Genomic DNA, 17,463 nt, shown 5'->3' with positions numbered 1-17,463 from the left:
TGGAGTACAGGAAGTGTGGAGTAGAAGTGTCAAAGAATGGAAGATCCCAGTGTGATAGGATCAGGCCTGAACTCCCATCAAAGGATCTTGGTTATCTTTGGAAACTTCCGCCTCCTCCATTTTTTAGCTACACACAACCTCATTTTAAGTGACTAAACAGCTGTATAAACTACCTATGAGTTAAGGCATTACATGCCCATTTTGGGCTAAATCCTGTTCTCTGCTTCCATTGATAGAAGGGACAAGCATAGATCAAAGAGGGGGCTACTGAGAGGGACGGTGTGTTTCTGGGCGGTGGATATAATGCCTTACTCTCCCTCAGGCCTGTTGGGCTTTGAGGTCCCCTAAGAAGAAAGACTGTGAGAGTGATTATCTTTTATCCAGCAGAGGCTTGCACATGCTGTCTACCCTTGACCCATACTTGACCTATAGCTGCTTTCTATTCTGCATGACTCTGAGGTCAATAGCGTGTGGGGAAACTTTGACAGTTGAGCTCTGTTAGCTCTCTGCTACCAAGGGATCCTCAGGTTTCTGTGTGTGAGCAGGCTTGTGGGCTGACTTCTCTACAGAGACCCTTTAAGACTTGTACTGACCTTGAGAATAAGTACACGGTATGATTAATAGTTTTGGGGTAGTCTGAGATTTTCAGGTATTATAAAATACTGTGAAGCATAAGCTTATAGTTAAGTGTTGTTGTACATTCAGATGTGCAATTAGATATCCTTGCAATTAACATGTTTTTGCATGTAGTAATTCTTTATCTGTTCTGCAATAGAAATAGCAAGCAATGGTGTGTACTGGGTGTACTAATAACCTTCCCACACTAAGTTTACCCAATTAAGAGAAATATTTAATTATCACAAGCTAAATTAATAGATGATTCTGTACTTTTTCCAGTGGATTTTAATAATGTTAATAATGTATGGCAGATGCAAGAGGATTTTTGTTAGCACATAGTAGAATGTTTATCATCCTTAGAATATCAAGATTAGGAGAGATGTGTAAGTTTTATGTAAGTTTAGATCACTTGTTTTACTTTACTGTTCTATTTTACTAAAAAAAAAACCCCAAATTATCCCCTCATTTATGCTCTTAGATTCTCATGATGCTGTCTTAAGATTTAATTCTGCTCCAACACGTGGCTATGAAAAAGATGTTGGAAATAAAACAACCATGCGGATCATTAACTCACAGGTAAGATCTTCCTTTTGTGAATTTAATACTTCTGTATGGTATGACATTCCATTAGTAACTCGGAAGGAAAGTGTTGGGTAATTTGTGAAGCAGCTAGTGATTTTACAGTCACGATGTAGAGCAGGTAAAAGTTCTCCCTTACAGGGATGTTCACACTGCTGGCCGCGTAGAGCAATTGCAGTAGTTAACCTGATGTAACTACTGTTTTCAAAGAAATGGTTGGTAAAGTTTCTCATGTGTCTGCCCTCCATCTGTAAAGGCTCTGCAGGATGCCAGAGCCGACAGTACAGAAGACATTCACCACACTGCCTCCGGGATCTTCACAAAGCCCAGGCTGTGGGATCCCAAAGCTCTTTTCTCATGTTCTCTGGTTCCCCAATTATTTCCTCGCTGGAAGGCAAAAGAAGTGGGAGCTGAGTTGTCTTAGTACATAACTTCAGGCAACTCATCGTTCTTGAAAAATTTGGAGTGAACTAGTAAAAAACTTTTAATGTACGTTGGATATTACAGGTAAGGTGAGGTTGTTCATCTGAATGGAAACAGAAAATGGGATTTTCTGCCTATGGTTGTCAACAAATAATTGTGTGCTGAGCTGTAGTGACACCTTATGGTTAAGAGTAGTTTTTCAATTTTGAGCAAAACCAGAACTCCAAACTCAAGCAAACCGAGCCGCTTCGCCTTTCTATGAAACGCAGCCAAAATACAGTGACTGAATTACTGTGAAATTTTATGGCATGTTGAAATGGAGGTTTTAATTACTCAACGCCAGCAGTAGGGTTGGCCCTGCAGCGTGCTCTGTACATACTGATTTGGCTGAAACAGAGCTAAATCATTACAGATTTGTTTTTTTTCTTCGCAGGTTCAGATTAGATATTAGAAAAAAAATTTTCACTGAAAGAGTTGTCGGGGCCTAGAACAGGCTGACCAGGGAGGGGGTTGAGTCACCTTCCCTGGATGTGTTTTAAAAAAAGGTAGATGAGGTACTTGTACTTAGGGATATGGTTTAGCATAGGACAGGAATAGTTGGACTTGATCTTAAAGGTCTTTTCCAACCTTGGGATTCTGTGTGTTCTGTGTGTGTTTTTCTTCTTCACCATCGCAGAGAGGACTGTTCTGTGTCATTCCTCCCCATATTCACTTTGTAGCTGCTAGTGGGGCTGTAGGGCAGACTGGATCTTTGAAGTGATCTGGGTCAAATGTGCCCAGTCTTTTGCTCAGAGGAAGAAAGCAGAAATATCTTACTCAGGGTTTAGGGCTGAAAGCAAGGTATAGGAGAACATCGGTCTTAGTGTCACTTATTTTGCTGCTTTTTTTTTGGTTGGTTGGTTTCCTTCTTACTGTTATTTGTTATCCCAAACGTCCTGGTAGCTGACCATGCCTGAACTCCAGTGCTAGGGTTCAGAAACTTCAATTAGGTGACTAGTCTCACTAGGATCCCTGTAGGAAAAGAGAAAAATGCCTCCAGGGAGCGATCTGAGCTTTGTTAGCTCCCCAGCGAATTCAGAGAGGCTAAACAGGTAAATTAGTCGCTCTCTGCAGCAGGCTGGGATACTCCTGGCTCCCAGAGCTGCTGCTCCATTACCACTTCTGCCAGGGTGGTAATGGAGGGTCCCATGGCCGCCTCTGCTGTGTTGTGCGTTGCTCGCTCTCCACAAGGCCTCTCAAGAAAAGACAGGATATGGCTAAAATTCAGGCCAGGTCATCTCGCCCAGCTTCCTCACAAGCATTCCTCTCCTCACCACCTTTCTGGTCCTCCTGTGAGGTCAGAAGCCACCTGTGATGCTCCGGCCACCTGCTGAGAAAGTAGCCTTCTCCTCCCTGGGAGAGAAGCCTGCACAGCCCGCTTGATTAAAATTGCTTTCCCTACGGGTTATCCACACAGGCTTACTGATGCTCCTTCCCTCCCCGCCGTAGGAAGTTCCTGCGTTCAGTTGATTAAAAAGCTGCTGTTGCCCTCTTCTTCCCTCACGGTTCTCTGCTGCAAACGCCCACAGGACGTGAAGGAAGCCAGTGTGGCCACAACACCTATTGTTATTCCAGAAGAAGCTCAGCTCATACATATGTATGCAGGCTTTCTAAGAGCAAATTTGTGTGGACAGCACCTCCAAAGGACTCTTGCTTACTGAAAGGCAAGTAAGAGCTCCTTTGTGTGATAACTGTGGAGCCGAGCTTTTAAAAGCTTGACCTTTTGGTCTGTTTACTTTGTACTCTGAAAAAAAAGGGAGTTTACATTCTCAGGCAAAAACTGCTCTGAGAAATGGAGTTGGGGATGCTGATGGCAGCATGACCAATTCTGTTCTTGTTGTAGAAGGCTGATGGAAAGTCATTAAGCTCAAAGTTTATGGTAGGAAGAATATTGCTATGGTAACAATATTATTTTTCTGAAGAAAAATATGCATAATCAAATATGGCTCATTGGATCCTAAAGGGAAATGAATATTAGTATGAATTTATTTGTCTGGAATGTTGATTAGTTTAACAGCTGGAGCCAAATTCGTGCTGTTTCAACCAATGCTGAACTCATTCAGCTCAATCCTGCCTGAGATTGGATGCACCAGGGATCAGAGAGATCTGGTTAGGCATGGAGGGTCCGGGAAGGGACAAGCCAGCAGGAGTGGAAAGGAAACTTCCAGTGGGGCGGGAAATCAGGCAGAGTACCAGGAAATGTGGGAGGGCTTTACAGAAGAGCAGTAGATCAGAGCAGTATGACAGATACTTCAAAAATAGCCCTATCACATGCCTGTTCATGACTTATTTTTCTAGGTATACCGGGTTGTACAGCCATGGTCTAATTTACCTTTTTGGAATTCGTTGAAAAGAAAAGCAATGAAAATGGGGGGAGTAGGGGAAAAAAAAAGAAAAAAAGAAAACCACTATGTTATCCTTGGGGCTGCAGCTCTTCAAAAAAGGCAGCTCTGTGGCAAAAAGAAGATCCTGTGGGCAATCTGAAATACCACAGCTTTCATTTTCAAGTTCCAGAATACACGGTAGTGTTGATATACAATTATGCAACATCTCAAGTGGTCCCATCATATCCCTCACAGATGGAGAGTAATTCAGCATACTGCTACTTCAAACTGTCATGAGTGCTGTTTATGGCTAAGCTCCTTTTTATATATATTTTTAACAAAACAAGATGCTTAAAATCAACCAGAATTAAAGCAGAGCAAACAGCAGTGTGGGGAGGACTGTTCATTTTACAGAAGGATTTTGCCATTTTTCTGGATCCCACTTGTTTCTAACACTGTTCAATTCTTGACATCTGTGTTTACAGATCCTCACCAACCCAAACCATCACTTTGTTGACAGCTCCTTGTACAAAGATGTTATCTTAGTAGCCTGGGATCCTGCCCCCTACTCTGCAAATCTGAACGTGGTAAGATGCCTGCTTGGACCTTTCTTCCCAATCAGTTGGAAAGCACTGTAAAACATGAATGTATTCAGTATTGCAGTCTCTTGGTTCTCACTTGTCACGGTAAACCCCAAAGTTTACTATGTCTTTGTGAATTGGTCAAAATTACTTTATTGGTCAAAAGCCTTTTAGTAGCCAGCACTTGTACTGGAATGGACTGCACTGAGAATTTAGGGTAGAGGGATGATGGAGGATTTTTTTGATAAAATATAGCTATTTTCACATAAGAGTGAGTTTTCTGTGTGTTTGCCAAAGGAGAGAACATTAGTAGATTTCAGAAGGCGGTTTTATCAGGACAGATGAAGAGTTGCATCCCTTTTTTCCACGCCTCCCCCTCTGCCATCCCAGACAAAATACAACGAATGAAATGAAATTTGTTTTGGCACCTTCTCCATTTCTCAGGCCTCTTCTTCACCAGTCTTCCCTTTGTGTCCACTCCCCCAGAGCCATCTGTGCCCCACCATCCACCCCCTCGCTGAGAGCAGCAGACATCCATCTGGTTGTCACTGGGGGAGTCTCTGCTTTGGCTGGTGCTGCAGCTCCAGTGGCCCAGTTGATTTGATGGTTCTTGGCAAGGGGAGCTCAGAGCTGAGCAGGCTGCAAAGTAGAAAGTAAACCTTTGTCTGCTGAACTCCCTTAGCAACAGATGCCAGAGGCTGCCTGTCTCCTACGTGGGCTGTCATCAGCCTGCCTCACCTGCTGCTGCTGCCTCCAGCAGGGACAGGGACATCTTCAGAGGAAGGTTCACCCAGGTCTCATGTCAAGGCTCTTTGAACCCCTTGTGTAACACAGACCTGTGATTGGCAGGTGAGGTTGGCTCTTCCCACTGCAATGAATCATTTATTGGGAGTCTCTGTATGAGAAGTAGAATAGCCTGGAGTGAGGACTGGCTTTCTAGGAGAAGCATCCACCCATACAGGCTGCCTTACTACCTCTGATTTCATTCCAAGGAACCTGGATAAAACTGGTTCACGTCACTTTTGGCATATAGTGTTCAAAGCACACTGGATACCATAAGTTTATAAAAATTCTTTCTTTTTCCCTCCCAGTGGTACAAGAAGCCAGACTACAATCTGTTCACTCCCTATGTACAGCATCGCAGGAAGAACCCAAAGCAGCCGTTTTACATTCTCCATCCAAAGTTTATATGGCAGCTCTGGGACATCATTCAGGAGAACACTAAAGAAAAGATACAGCCCAACCCTCCTTCTTCAGGTTTTATTGGTAGGTATATCAAAGAAAGGCCCAGTAGACATGTTAGATTTTTAAAAGAAAATTGTAAATGTGTACATTGCTTGAGGATCAAGTCCATATACATGTACTGTTTGTTATTGTTGCTCTATATAGAAACAATGAGCTAAAACAGAGAGTATGAGAACTATGAAATAGTTGGGTGAATTTAATATCCTGCTTTCTTGCCTTTCATATCCATAGAATGCATACCAGATTTATAAAACATACATCTGTGAGCAATGAGTATTATTCCATAGGGTTAGAGAACTTCTAAGCAAACTCAACATCCACAAATCCATGGGCCCTGATGAGATGCACCCACAAGTGCTCAGGGAGTTGGCAGATGTTATTGCTAGGCTGCTCTCAATAATCTTTGAGAGGTCTTGGAAAACAGTAGAGGTGCCTGAAGACTGGAGGAAAGCAAATGTCACTCCAACCTTCAAAAAAGAGCAAGAAGGAGGTGACAAGGAGAACCCAGGAAACTACAGGCCAGTCAGCGTCACCTCAGTTCCTGGAAAGGTGATGGAACAGATCTTCAGGGGGTTAATTTATTAGTAAGCCTGTGAAGAAGAAGGTTATCAGAAGTGGTCAGCATGGATTCACCAAGGACAAATCATGCCTGACCAATCTGGTGGCCTTCTGTGATGGCATGACTGCATGGATGGATGAGGGGGGAGCAGGGTGTGTCTTGACTTCAGCAAGGTTTTTGGCACTGTCTCGTAACATCGTCATAGGCAAGCTTAGGAATTATGGGTTGGATGAGTGGGCAGTGAGGTGGGTTGAGAACTGGCTGAATGGCAGAGCTCAGAGAGTTGTCAATGGCACAGGGTCTGGTTGCCCATGGTGTGCCCTAGGGGTGAGTGCTTGGTCTGGTCTTGTTCAACATCTTCATCAGTGACCTGGACAGGAGGACAGAGCGTACCCTCAGCGAGTTTGCTGATGATAGAGAACTGGGAGGAAGGGCTGATACACCAGAAGGCTGCACTGCCATTCAGAGAGACCTGGACAAACCAGAGGAACCAAATGAAGTTCAGCAATGGGAAGTGTAGACTCCTTCACCTAGGGAGGAATAACCCCAGGCACCAGTACAGTATAGGAAACAGCTCTGTGGAAAAGGATCTGGGAGTCCTGGCGAACAAATTCTTCATGAGCAATGTCCTCATGCCATATGCCTTCGTGGCCAAGAAGACCAATGGTATTCTGGGGTGCATTAAGAAAAGCATGGACAGCAGCTTAAGGGAGTTTATCCTCCCCTTCTACTGTGCCCTGGTAAGGCCACATCTGGAGTATTGTGTCCAGTTCCAGAGAGACTGGAAACTACTGGACAGAGTCCAGTGGAAGTCTACAAAGATGATGGAGCAACTGAAGGATCTCTTGTATGAGGAAAGGCTGAAAGAGCTGGGTCTGATTAGCCTGGAGAAGACTGAAAGGGGATCTGATAAACACTTAGAAATACCTAAAAGGTGGAAGTCAACAGGATGGCACCAGACTCTTCTCAGTGGTACCCAATGATAGTAAAAGGGGCAGTGGTCACAGACTGGAACATAGGAAACTCCATATGAACATGAGGAAATCTTCATTCGGAGTGTGGCAGAGCCATGGCACAAGCTGCCCAGAGAAATTATAGTGTCTCCTTCTCTTAAGATACTAAAGACCCTCCTGAATGCTGTCCTGTGCAATCTGCTCTAGGTGATCCTGCTTTAGCAGTGGTGTTGGACTAGATGATCTCCAGAAGTCCCTTCCAACCCTTCTGTGAATCTGTTGATTTATCTACTCACTCTGAAGTTCTTTGTGGGATCATAGAGCAGGGATGCATCAGACAAGTGAAAGCAGATGGTAGCTCATACAGAGACGATGAAATTGCTGATGCAGTCTGACAGGCCAAGCTGTATTCCCTACACAGGTCAAGAAATGTCATTTCCCATGGCTTCCCGTGGTCTGACTGCAAGTACTCAAAGTATCCTCCTTCTTACCCTTGAAGGAATAGAGTTTCACTACTTTTTGGTCCTTTCTTAGTATTTTTGGGGGGGATAATTTGGCACTGCTCACAGTTCATACAACATAATGACTAATCTGATGCATAGCAGGTCCTAATCATGAGTGTCTAAATCATGCAAGCAGTCAGAGTAGCAAGACTCTGTCAGGGTCTTCCTTGCTTGTGCTTCTAGAGACACAGAGAGCAATAGAGCTCCACATACCATCTTCCATTTCAGAAACTCCATCCTCTCCTCCTTGACATTGTGGTATTGGTCTGTGTATTTGGTGCTTGCAGCAAATGCTCTCACCGTTCTTTCCATCTGAATCTGAAAGTGAAGATACTGGAGACTGTGACTGCATCCAACATGGGGAAGGCAGTTCTGAGTACTTAGCCTGGGCTCTGTATATAGTAGTGGCATCCGATGATATTGTGGAGCCTGCCAAAGGCCTTAGGGTGGGTGCTGAGGCTCGCAGAAGGATGACATAAAGGTGTCTGGGAGATACCCATCTATGACCTAAGTGGGTTGTGATTATCTGCCCAGGTGACCAGAAAGGCCAATGGCATCCTGGCTTGTATCAAAAATAGTGTGGACAGTAGGTCTAGGGAGGTGATTGTGCCCCTGTAGTCGGCATTGGTGAGGCCGCAGCTCGAGTGCTGTGTCCAGTTCTGGGCCCCTCACCATAAGAAAGACATTGAGGTCCTTGAAAGAGTCCAGAGAAGGGCAACCAGGCTGGGGAAGGGGCTGGAGGGCAAATCCTATAAGGAGTGGCTGAGGGAGCTGGGGATGTTTAGTCTGGAGAAGAGGAGGCTGAGGGGAGACCTTATCACCACCTACGACTACCTGAAGGGAGGTTGTAGAGAGGTGGGTGATGGTCTCTTCAGCCAGGTGACAGGAGACAGGACAAGGGGAAATGGCACAAAGCTGTGCCAGGGCAGGGACAGATTAGATGTTAGGAAAAAGTTCTTCACTGAAAGAGTTGTCAGGGCCTGGAACAGGCTGCCCAGGGAGGGGGTTGAGTCACCATCCCTGGATATGTTTAAAAGACGGGTAGATGAGGTACTTAGGGATATGGTTTAGCATGGGACAGGAATGGTTGGACTTGATGAGCTTGAAGGTCTTTTCCAACCTTGTGATTCTGCGATACCTGAAGCATGAGTGGAAAGAAGAGGAGGTGATTATCGGAGGAGGATGGCTTGGCAGTTGCTTACTTCTTGAAGTGAGGTTTTTGGAACCTGCTTGTAAAAATTCATAAGGAGAAGTCTGCTCATGTGGAATGATCTCACCAGCAGCATTCACATTTTGTAAAAGCATTTATTGGAGTAATGAAGTTGTTGATAAAAATAGTTTAACAGCTGCTGATCAGAAGAATAGTGAAGAGGATCATTGTGCTGTCACTCTGTGCTTGCACCATATGTAAGAAACACTTCAAAAGCTTACTTTGAAGAAGGGGAGTTAATTTCACTGTAAGACTAGAACAGTAATCTTCAACCCCAAATCTGAATGTTCCTGGCAAAAAATATCCTTCAAGTAGCGAATGCTTTGAAAATACAAATCATTAAACAAACAAAAACACTAACAACAAAAGCTCTACAGATAAATATAGTCTGTGTGTACAAATGCAAATTTGGTTCTTTCACCTCTACTGGGAATTTTATTTAGATTGTTCTTTTCTAAAGGCAATGCTTAGGCTTTTTTTTTTGGTAATGGTGTTATTAGCAGTCAAGGGTATGACTGTAATTACTGCTCTTACAGATGATTTTAAAATATTTTAATAGGGAGACGTTTCCTGTTTTAGTAACCTTACTGAATAGACGTCTGTGCAATGTATGTGTAACATACTATGAAGGGGGGCACAGCACAGAAAGAGCATTGGTATATTGTCAAAGATGGACATACAGGGGAAGATAAAACATAAAAAAATGTAATACAGCTTGGCAGGTATCTGAAAAGTCATGTTGGTCTTCAAATCAGGTATCTCTCAACAGCTCATGCTGCAAATACCCAGTTGGAAGTGAAGCTGAGACTCAGCTGAATGCACCTGTACAAAAGGCATATCTTCAACATAGAGCTGATTGTTACAAAATCTATTAAATTATTTCCTATGAAATTAATAGAAAGAATGAGTGAAAGATGACCATCGTAAAATGCAAGTGTCTTAATTTCAATAAGAAGCAGGAAAATGGTTTATTCAATGGCCACACTGCTAATAGCACTGTGCTCAGAACAGCTATGGGAAGGAAGATGGGTTGTTGTTAGAGAGAGGGTATCAATTTTCACAGGCAGTGTGACCTGTATCCCTGAATGTAAGCTCTTTATAGCACATTCCTTTCAGGATGTCAGGAATTCTTTAGGGTGGTCCTAGGCCATTCCTTCAGAAATTACTTTTTTCACCTGACAGTCGCATCTATTTCTGCCATTTGGTGCTATTTGAGAGAAACCAACTCTTCCCAAAGGGAGGATGCTTGGTGGAACGTGCTCTTCTCCAGCAGTGAGTCACCATCCTTCAGCGGTGATTGATGTCAGGGGAATCTTCTAACTTTGTTAATAGCTGTATTAAAGTACTTAAGTCACATTATTATTAAGTCCCTTGTAAAAGGGGCCAGTGGATCATTTGTGGAGCAGAGGTAGCCTCTTGCATGCTGAGACTTTAGGAGAACGAGTGAGAAGAGGTAGTATCTTTTTTCCCTGGTTTCTACAAAGCATGAGAGCTAGGGAGAAGCACGTTTTTTTTGGTTAAGGGACACCATGTGTTGGTGTAACTACCTCCTGAAGCCCCTGGTTCCGCAAAACGCTCTGTGCATTAGCTCTGTGCCAGCATCTTGGCGAGGAGAGGCATTAGCACTGCATTAGCTGTTGGTGGGAGTAAGGGAAGCGTAACGAATCCCAGCTATAGAGGAGTGGGGAGGAGAGGCTGGTGAGAGAAGTGTGGCATGGAGCAGGACTGGTTGTGCTCTCCAGGTTACATACAAAATAAGGCACAAGTTTGGAATGGTTTGGTAATACTGCATTTTGAGCATACTCACTGTTTAAAGCCTTTTCAATGTCTCACTGCTTTCAGAAGCTTCTGAAATGGCAACATACAACACATACACTCTACAGAGGTCTAAAACCCAGGTGACAGGAATATTACCTAACACAGACCAGCTTCCTCCAAGAAGAGGAACTTCTGTAGACATTTCTGTCTTTAGTTTTCTTCTAAACAGCATGTGAGCTCTCAGCAGCCCATCTGTCACTGATGTCAGACTATACCTTAACAAAGCTACATGCAGACCCACAACTGACTGCAGTCTTTTCTGATAATTTTTTTTATTACTTGAACTTTGCTTTCTATCCAACTTAGTGATAGGTGTAAGTTCAGAACATTGTTGAAGGTAGGCTGAACTCATTGATGCTTTTTAGGTGTTACTTCTGGGGATATAGTGTATATAGGAAGAATTGGCTTGGCACAGTTCAGACAACTTTTAGTGTGGTATTTTTTAGTGGATCCATCTTCAAGCCCGTGAAAATAGACAAGAAAACACAGATTTTTGGGTTTCAGGTTTTGGGTTGGTTTTTTTTTTTTTTAATGAGGAAAGGTTCAGCAGGGTAAACTAAACCTTTTATTTTAATCTAGGAATCTTTTTAGGCTTGTTTTCCAAGACACTCGTATTTTGCCTGACCTGGAACTTTGCCCTATGTGGCATGTCATATTTTAGCTAATGTCACTTCTCATTATAAATTATTTACTCTTTGTCTCCCTAATCTAATCCTTCAATGAGCTTTGAGAACCCATTCTTGCATATTTTTGCATCATTTTTGCAGCTGCCACCTTCATGCTTTCAAATAAAACTGCGCAGTGTTCTCATCATCTTTCATTAGCATTGATCAATTGTCGTGAGGGCAGTTAAATTTGCTGGTTCACATTTGGCTGAAAATTGGGTTTGTTAAACAAGTATTGATGTTTACATCTTATCTTGGAATTTCATCTATTGCTTTTTTCTCAGAAGAAATGTGAAGCATCCAACCATCAAATCTCAGATTTGGATTCTGATGGCAAATCCTAAATTGACAGCTGAGAAGACATTATTAAGAAAGGATTTGCCCTCTCTTTTGGCAGCAGAAATAAGTGTTACCTGTTCACTCCCTATTAATACAATTTTTTCACTGTGAAGTAAGAGCTCAGTCTTCCTCCCCTTTTTCTGAGCGTAGCAAAGTTCAGTTCTTAATTGAGGCTGATGGTGTGTAAGTAGGCAGTCTCTATTTTTACTGCTCTGCTGTAAGAAAACTGTTCCTATACCCTCCTTGGGAGCCTATGCAAAAGATCTAATTCTAACCTTACATTTTTGTAAGACAAAAGGTGCTTCCTTGAGTTTCTCAAGAGCATAATTCTCTGTGTGTTGGATGGGATGGTACACTGGCATTCGGAAAGTTTGGGGGCTTTTTAGTAATGTCTAGATTAATACGGGCTTCTCTATGAAGGTTTTGCTCCTGTCACTGCTTTGCTAACTGGATTTGCCATGAGTTTCTACTTACTGTAGTCCATGGTACACTTTGCTAACTTCCCTTTGTATACCCTTATGTACCCAGGAGCTGATGTCTTTTTAAGAAGCTAGTTGAAAGCTCTGACTGTGGTATTATCTTTTATTGGAGGTTGTTTTTTTCACTCCCATATCAGAACGTGGTCTTGTGTAGCTTTTCACGTCTTAGGTTGCCTGTGTAGATGGTGGCCTTTGCTACGTGCAACATATGAACCACTGAAGGCAAAATGGTAACTATGCCCAGACTGCTTTATTGTTGGGAGAAAGAAAGGCCTGTTTGAAGCTTTACAGTTGACATTACAGATTTAACAGTTATGCGTCAGTAATAGCTGATAATGTTATTTTAATATTCATTTGCATGCGTGGAGACAATAGTACAAGCAGGACTATCATTACATTGCAACATTAGTAGATCATTGTGTGACTAAGAACTTAAATTTAAAATGGCTTCAGAGAACATGTTGAATAGACAAACACAGCTGATCTCCAGCACTGCTCAGAAAAAAATATGCTTGCATGAACCGAAAGAAACTACTTGACATATTAAGAGTTGCCTTTATTACTGTTACTTACTCAGCTGTTTGCCAGCAGTTGCTGAAGGAACAGAACAGTGCTTACTCTTTTCAGCTCAGTTTTGTTCAAGTATTACTGTACAAATAATACCCCCAAATACATAAGCTTTAAATTCTTCTCATTCTGATACAAAGCACTCTGAAGTGTGAGCTGATCCTACTTCCTGAAATAGAGATAAAAAAGCAAACTCTCCTCTTACAGCACCCCGAATCATATATAAAAATCTTTACTATTCTAGTGTGTCACCCCGATTTGAATAATACATATAAATTATATTACTGGTCAGCATTTTCCAGTCTAAACTCATATTACCGCATATATTATTGTGATTAATGTATGGCTTCTGGCATTCAATATTAAGTGATAACTATTTCATTTTCTAGGTCTACTATATAATACAAGCATCTATGCATCAAAGATGGCAAGTATCGCACAGTTTATTAAGCTTAGGCACAGGGCCATTTGGTGACAAATTCCTTAATAAATATTTGGCTTTCTTGTAGTTAGTATTTGTCATAGTTCATGAGCTAAACAGAGGTAAAAGAACATTTTTTATTTTAAAACACCAGAGCTACATTTACTGTATGTTCCAAAGAAAAACAGGCATATTTGGCCCAGCTTCAACGAGTAGCAGATCTTACTATGGTCCCTAAAATCCAATTGAGAGACTACAGTAGACTAACGTATAGAAAGCTGCATGTTCTAAATGCTTTATATTCATTTGTAATGCTTTCGAAGTGCACAGATTATCAAACATAAATTTCCTGGTCTGTCTAGCTAAATTCTTTTCTGTAACTAAATTTGTGGTGGGTGTGAATGAGACACATTGTGAGTATAATAGTCAGATTATGTGTATTTAAATGTTTTCAGCATCTCTTACATTTGATGTTAAAGTGATGCTGAGCTGTTGCCGAATGTTTAAATTACACTTACTACTCTAGATGCTTTCATACAGCATCTGTTGTGTTCAGGTATATTAAACTGTATTTTATTTACTTGTAAACTAGAGATCATTCTTTTAAAATCAGTGTACTAACCTCAAAGCCTTATTGTACTGTACAAAAGACGCATATTGGAAATTCAAAACCTCTTGAGTCATTAAAATTGCCAAGAACAAATTGAAAAGCATTTTCTCCTTTTGATTAGAATCCGTACTATATGTTCATTTGTATAAACCACCCATGCAAGGAATTTAATCTTAATTTAATTCCGGTTTAAACGTTTTCAGCACAGGCTGTAAAAGCTCAGCAGTTTATTTGTGCCGATTGGACTGAGTTTAAACTATACCCAGTACTTCCTGACAGCACAGATGTCTGCCAAATGGGAGGGGAAAAAGTAACACCTCTTTCTAAGGATTTTGAAATACTAATATATAATATTTTGAAATACATAATATTTTATTTGCATCTAATCGTGTACCATTACAACAAACTTGTAGGTTGGCTGTTTCTCTGACGGCCACATCATTTCCTTGGAACAATATATTTTAAAATATTTTAAAAATAATATTCTATGCTCACAATCCTTTTTCTTTTGGTCCAGTGCAGTATTCAGGAACATTGCCGTTCAACTTTAAAGCATTCATAAAGCGCATCTCTGAGTGATCTGCTATAAAACAGCTTTTTTTCACGCAGGCAGAATTACTCACATTTTTCCATTTTCACGGTTGTAATCCAAAAGGGACTTTTGAAACTCCAGCAAGGGTATTAGAATTACAGTAGCTTATACAGAAGTACCTTTAGTTGTGATTCTGAATGTATGATTGCACCAATCATGTTTGCTAAAGCTCAAATAGTGCCAGATACCTGGACTTTTTCATTAGTAGAAAATTTAGTTTGGATATTTAAGATCTCGAAGTTTTAAAGCCTAAGCGTCTGATCTGGAAGAGATCAGGTCTGGTGGTCATTCTCACACCTGCTTGCTGGTCTCAGAGTCACACCTGCAATATTATTTTTGCACACTTCGGTAAATTCCCGAAAAGGTTCAACCCCTCCATTTCCATCCTTGGAGGTAATTCAGAACTGGGCTGGACAGGACACCAAGCAGCCTGATGTCGCTTCAGAGATGTCACTGCTCTGAGGGGACTCTGAACTGCCCATGCAGTTCCCTCCAAACCCCTCTACGGATCTCATGGCAACATCATCACTCAATGACAGCAATGTTTCTGCTGGTTTGTACTGGAGCTTAACAGGTTCTTGACCAAATCCTCTAGGCAGCACAGTAATATTGATACTACTAGATTAATCCAATTAATAAATCCAGTTAACCTCTCAGCATTCATTCTAAAGAGTACTTCACCCTTTTTTGATGTTTGCATGCTGTAGATAGCCTATAGGCCTTATCTTTCATGTTTCACTTCTTCTCAAGTTGTGCAGGTCCTCTGGCCTTCCCTAAATATGATCTAATTCTGTTCTCATTCCTGCTACCTACTACCTTGATCCTTATACATGCAAAAAAGCCATCTCCTCTCAGTTTAATTTTGAGCATAAAATTGACTCCTGTTTATGGTTCATGGCTAAGTCAGAGCGCAGGACTCATGCCACCTAGCTTTAGATGTCTCCAGCGCCGGTCTGTATTTGTGTTTGCTAGTTTCAGGCCTATTAGAGCAAAAGATAGGCACCTCTTAAATATGGCTGTGAGACCTGTGGTCCCCTCTATGTGTGAAATTTTCATCCCGCACTGGGAGTGCAGGTGGAACTGCTGCAGCACAGGTATCTGTGCTGCCACTTGGGCTTCCCCTGCAATCAGCAGAAGGAAAGAGGAACTTCTGGGGCATGACTTGTATGATCCGTTTTTTAAATGTCCACTGTGGGATGAGTAGACAGGGGCTGCTGCCTAAAAGTGGCTGCTTTGTTCTACTGATGGCAAAGGAGTCTGATACCTGTCTCAGGTAACTGTACCCAGTGACCACGCTTGGTCAGGTGAATCACACCTTGTTTTCATTTCTTCTCACAGTGCCCCTGGAAAAGCCAATTGCATTGTTTTTTCCACAAAGTTCCAAAAGCTTCTGACCTAGGAGAGTGGATGAGAAGATGCTTGATAGCAAGAGCCAGCCTCTTACTTTCAGTTTCTGCCTAGTCACTACAGAGGAACTATAGGGAACAGTTCATCCCATCCTAAAACAGACATCTAAAATAAGTCAGATAAATTATGTCTTGTCTCCTGCAGTGTCTATAAGAGTGCTTTAGATCAGCGAGGTCAGGGATGGGCATGATCATCTCAGTGAGATTAATTCTGACCAGACTAGAAGATGTTGGGACAATGACTCTCATAGTGCTCACAAATGTCTCCTTAGGTTTTGTGTAAGCCAGTCTGTGATGGTTTATATGTAGTTGTGTATTGACTTAAAACATAACTTCTTAGATTGAAATGTAGCCTATGGAAAGTCTTCGCCTGACAGGCCATGAGGCAATATTGTTTTCATTTGTACTGATGCTGATGGTCATAGAGATGTGATGAGATATGAAACAAACTTGCAGATGATACTGAATCGAGCAGTGATGTGAAAAGCCGTCATCACACAAATGAAAGAAATAAGTAGGCAGGCAGGTACACTATGGGCCATATAGGGAAAGGAAGTGAGCTTGGAAACTACAATATTACTATATGGGTAATATAGGGAAAGGAAGTGAGCTTGGAAACTACAGGTTAATATGAGAAGATATTCAGCCACAGAAGAGAAAGCCAGGAGCCGGTAATACAGAAAGACTTGTGTAAAGGTAGCAAATGGAGTAGCAAACGGGAAGCAGAGCAGACTGGCAAGTAAAACAGGTTTACAGAAGGAAGGTCAGATCAGCAAGCAATCAGGTGCATACCTCTTCTTTAGCTTTGTGACTGCATCCAAAGCATAGAAGTTTGAAATAATATGAAAATACTTTTGGGATCATGTAAGTGCCAAAAAGCTATTAGGAATTTCAATAAAAGGTATATGATCACTGAAGGAAACCAGGGGAGAGAAGGGAAGATAGTGAAAATGAGTTGTGAGGTAGATGAAAATATAGACAGCATGGCATGCACACACCTGCTGGATACAGATGTCACTCACTGTGGTGGTGTTAACACCAAGCAAACAGAAACTGAGTTGGAGTGATACATAAAAACCATGGGCTGGACCGTGAGACCCGCAGCCTGGGAGAACTCCAGTAGCAGCCCAGTTGTAGGGGCTGGAGGAAAAGAAGCCAGGCATGGCATTAGAAATTAAAGAGAAAAAAAAAATAATATATCCCACCTCACAGACTGGTGTAAATGTACTTGTGGTTTAAACTGCTGGCATTCTTTTTGAGACAGCTGATTCATGGGTTTTGTGAACTTAGATTTCACTAATGGCTCTGCAGCACTAAGGCTGCGGAGAGGGGCTCACATCATGCATGGGACAGAACTGAACACATTTATTACCTATTACCTATTTTAATGAAGATTCTTCATTCAAAGAAAACAGCTGCTTTTTGGAAAGAAGGGAGGGTGGCTTTGATTTGGGCTTTTTTGCCTTTCTTCCCTTCTGATACAACACTATTCCACCTGGTTTTGAATGAAACAGCAGGGGCAGATCATTCCA

At 41.9% G+C, this 17,463-nt stretch overlaps 1 protein-coding gene across 2 annotated transcripts in view; it reads left to right on the top strand.

The window, feature by feature from the left end:
* Window positions 1-17,463, top strand: part of ST6GAL2 (ST6 beta-galactoside alpha-2,6-sialyltransferase 2) — a gene marked incomplete at both ends in the record, with an annotated part of 52,403 nt that overhangs the window by 30,601 nt on the left and 4,339 nt on the right. For both annotated transcript variants that reach the window (XM_084277252.1, XM_084277253.1), the window contains 3 exons: window positions 1,097-1,194; window positions 4,469-4,570; window positions 5,656-5,830. In XM_084277252.1, coding sequence (XP_084133378.1) covers window positions 1,097-1,194; window positions 4,469-4,570; window positions 5,656-5,830 — 375 coding nt within the window. The remainder of the gene's footprint in view (window positions 1-1,096; window positions 1,195-4,468; window positions 4,571-5,655; window positions 5,831-17,463) is intronic.

The sequence above is a fragment of the Gallinula chloropus genome, assembly GCF_964237585.1.
Source record: "Gallinula chloropus genome assembly, chromosome: 1".
In the NCBI taxonomy this organism is placed as follows: domain Eukaryota; kingdom Metazoa; phylum Chordata; class Aves; order Gruiformes; family Rallidae; genus Gallinula; species Gallinula chloropus.
This window is presented reverse-complemented; position numbering and strand designations above follow the sequence as displayed.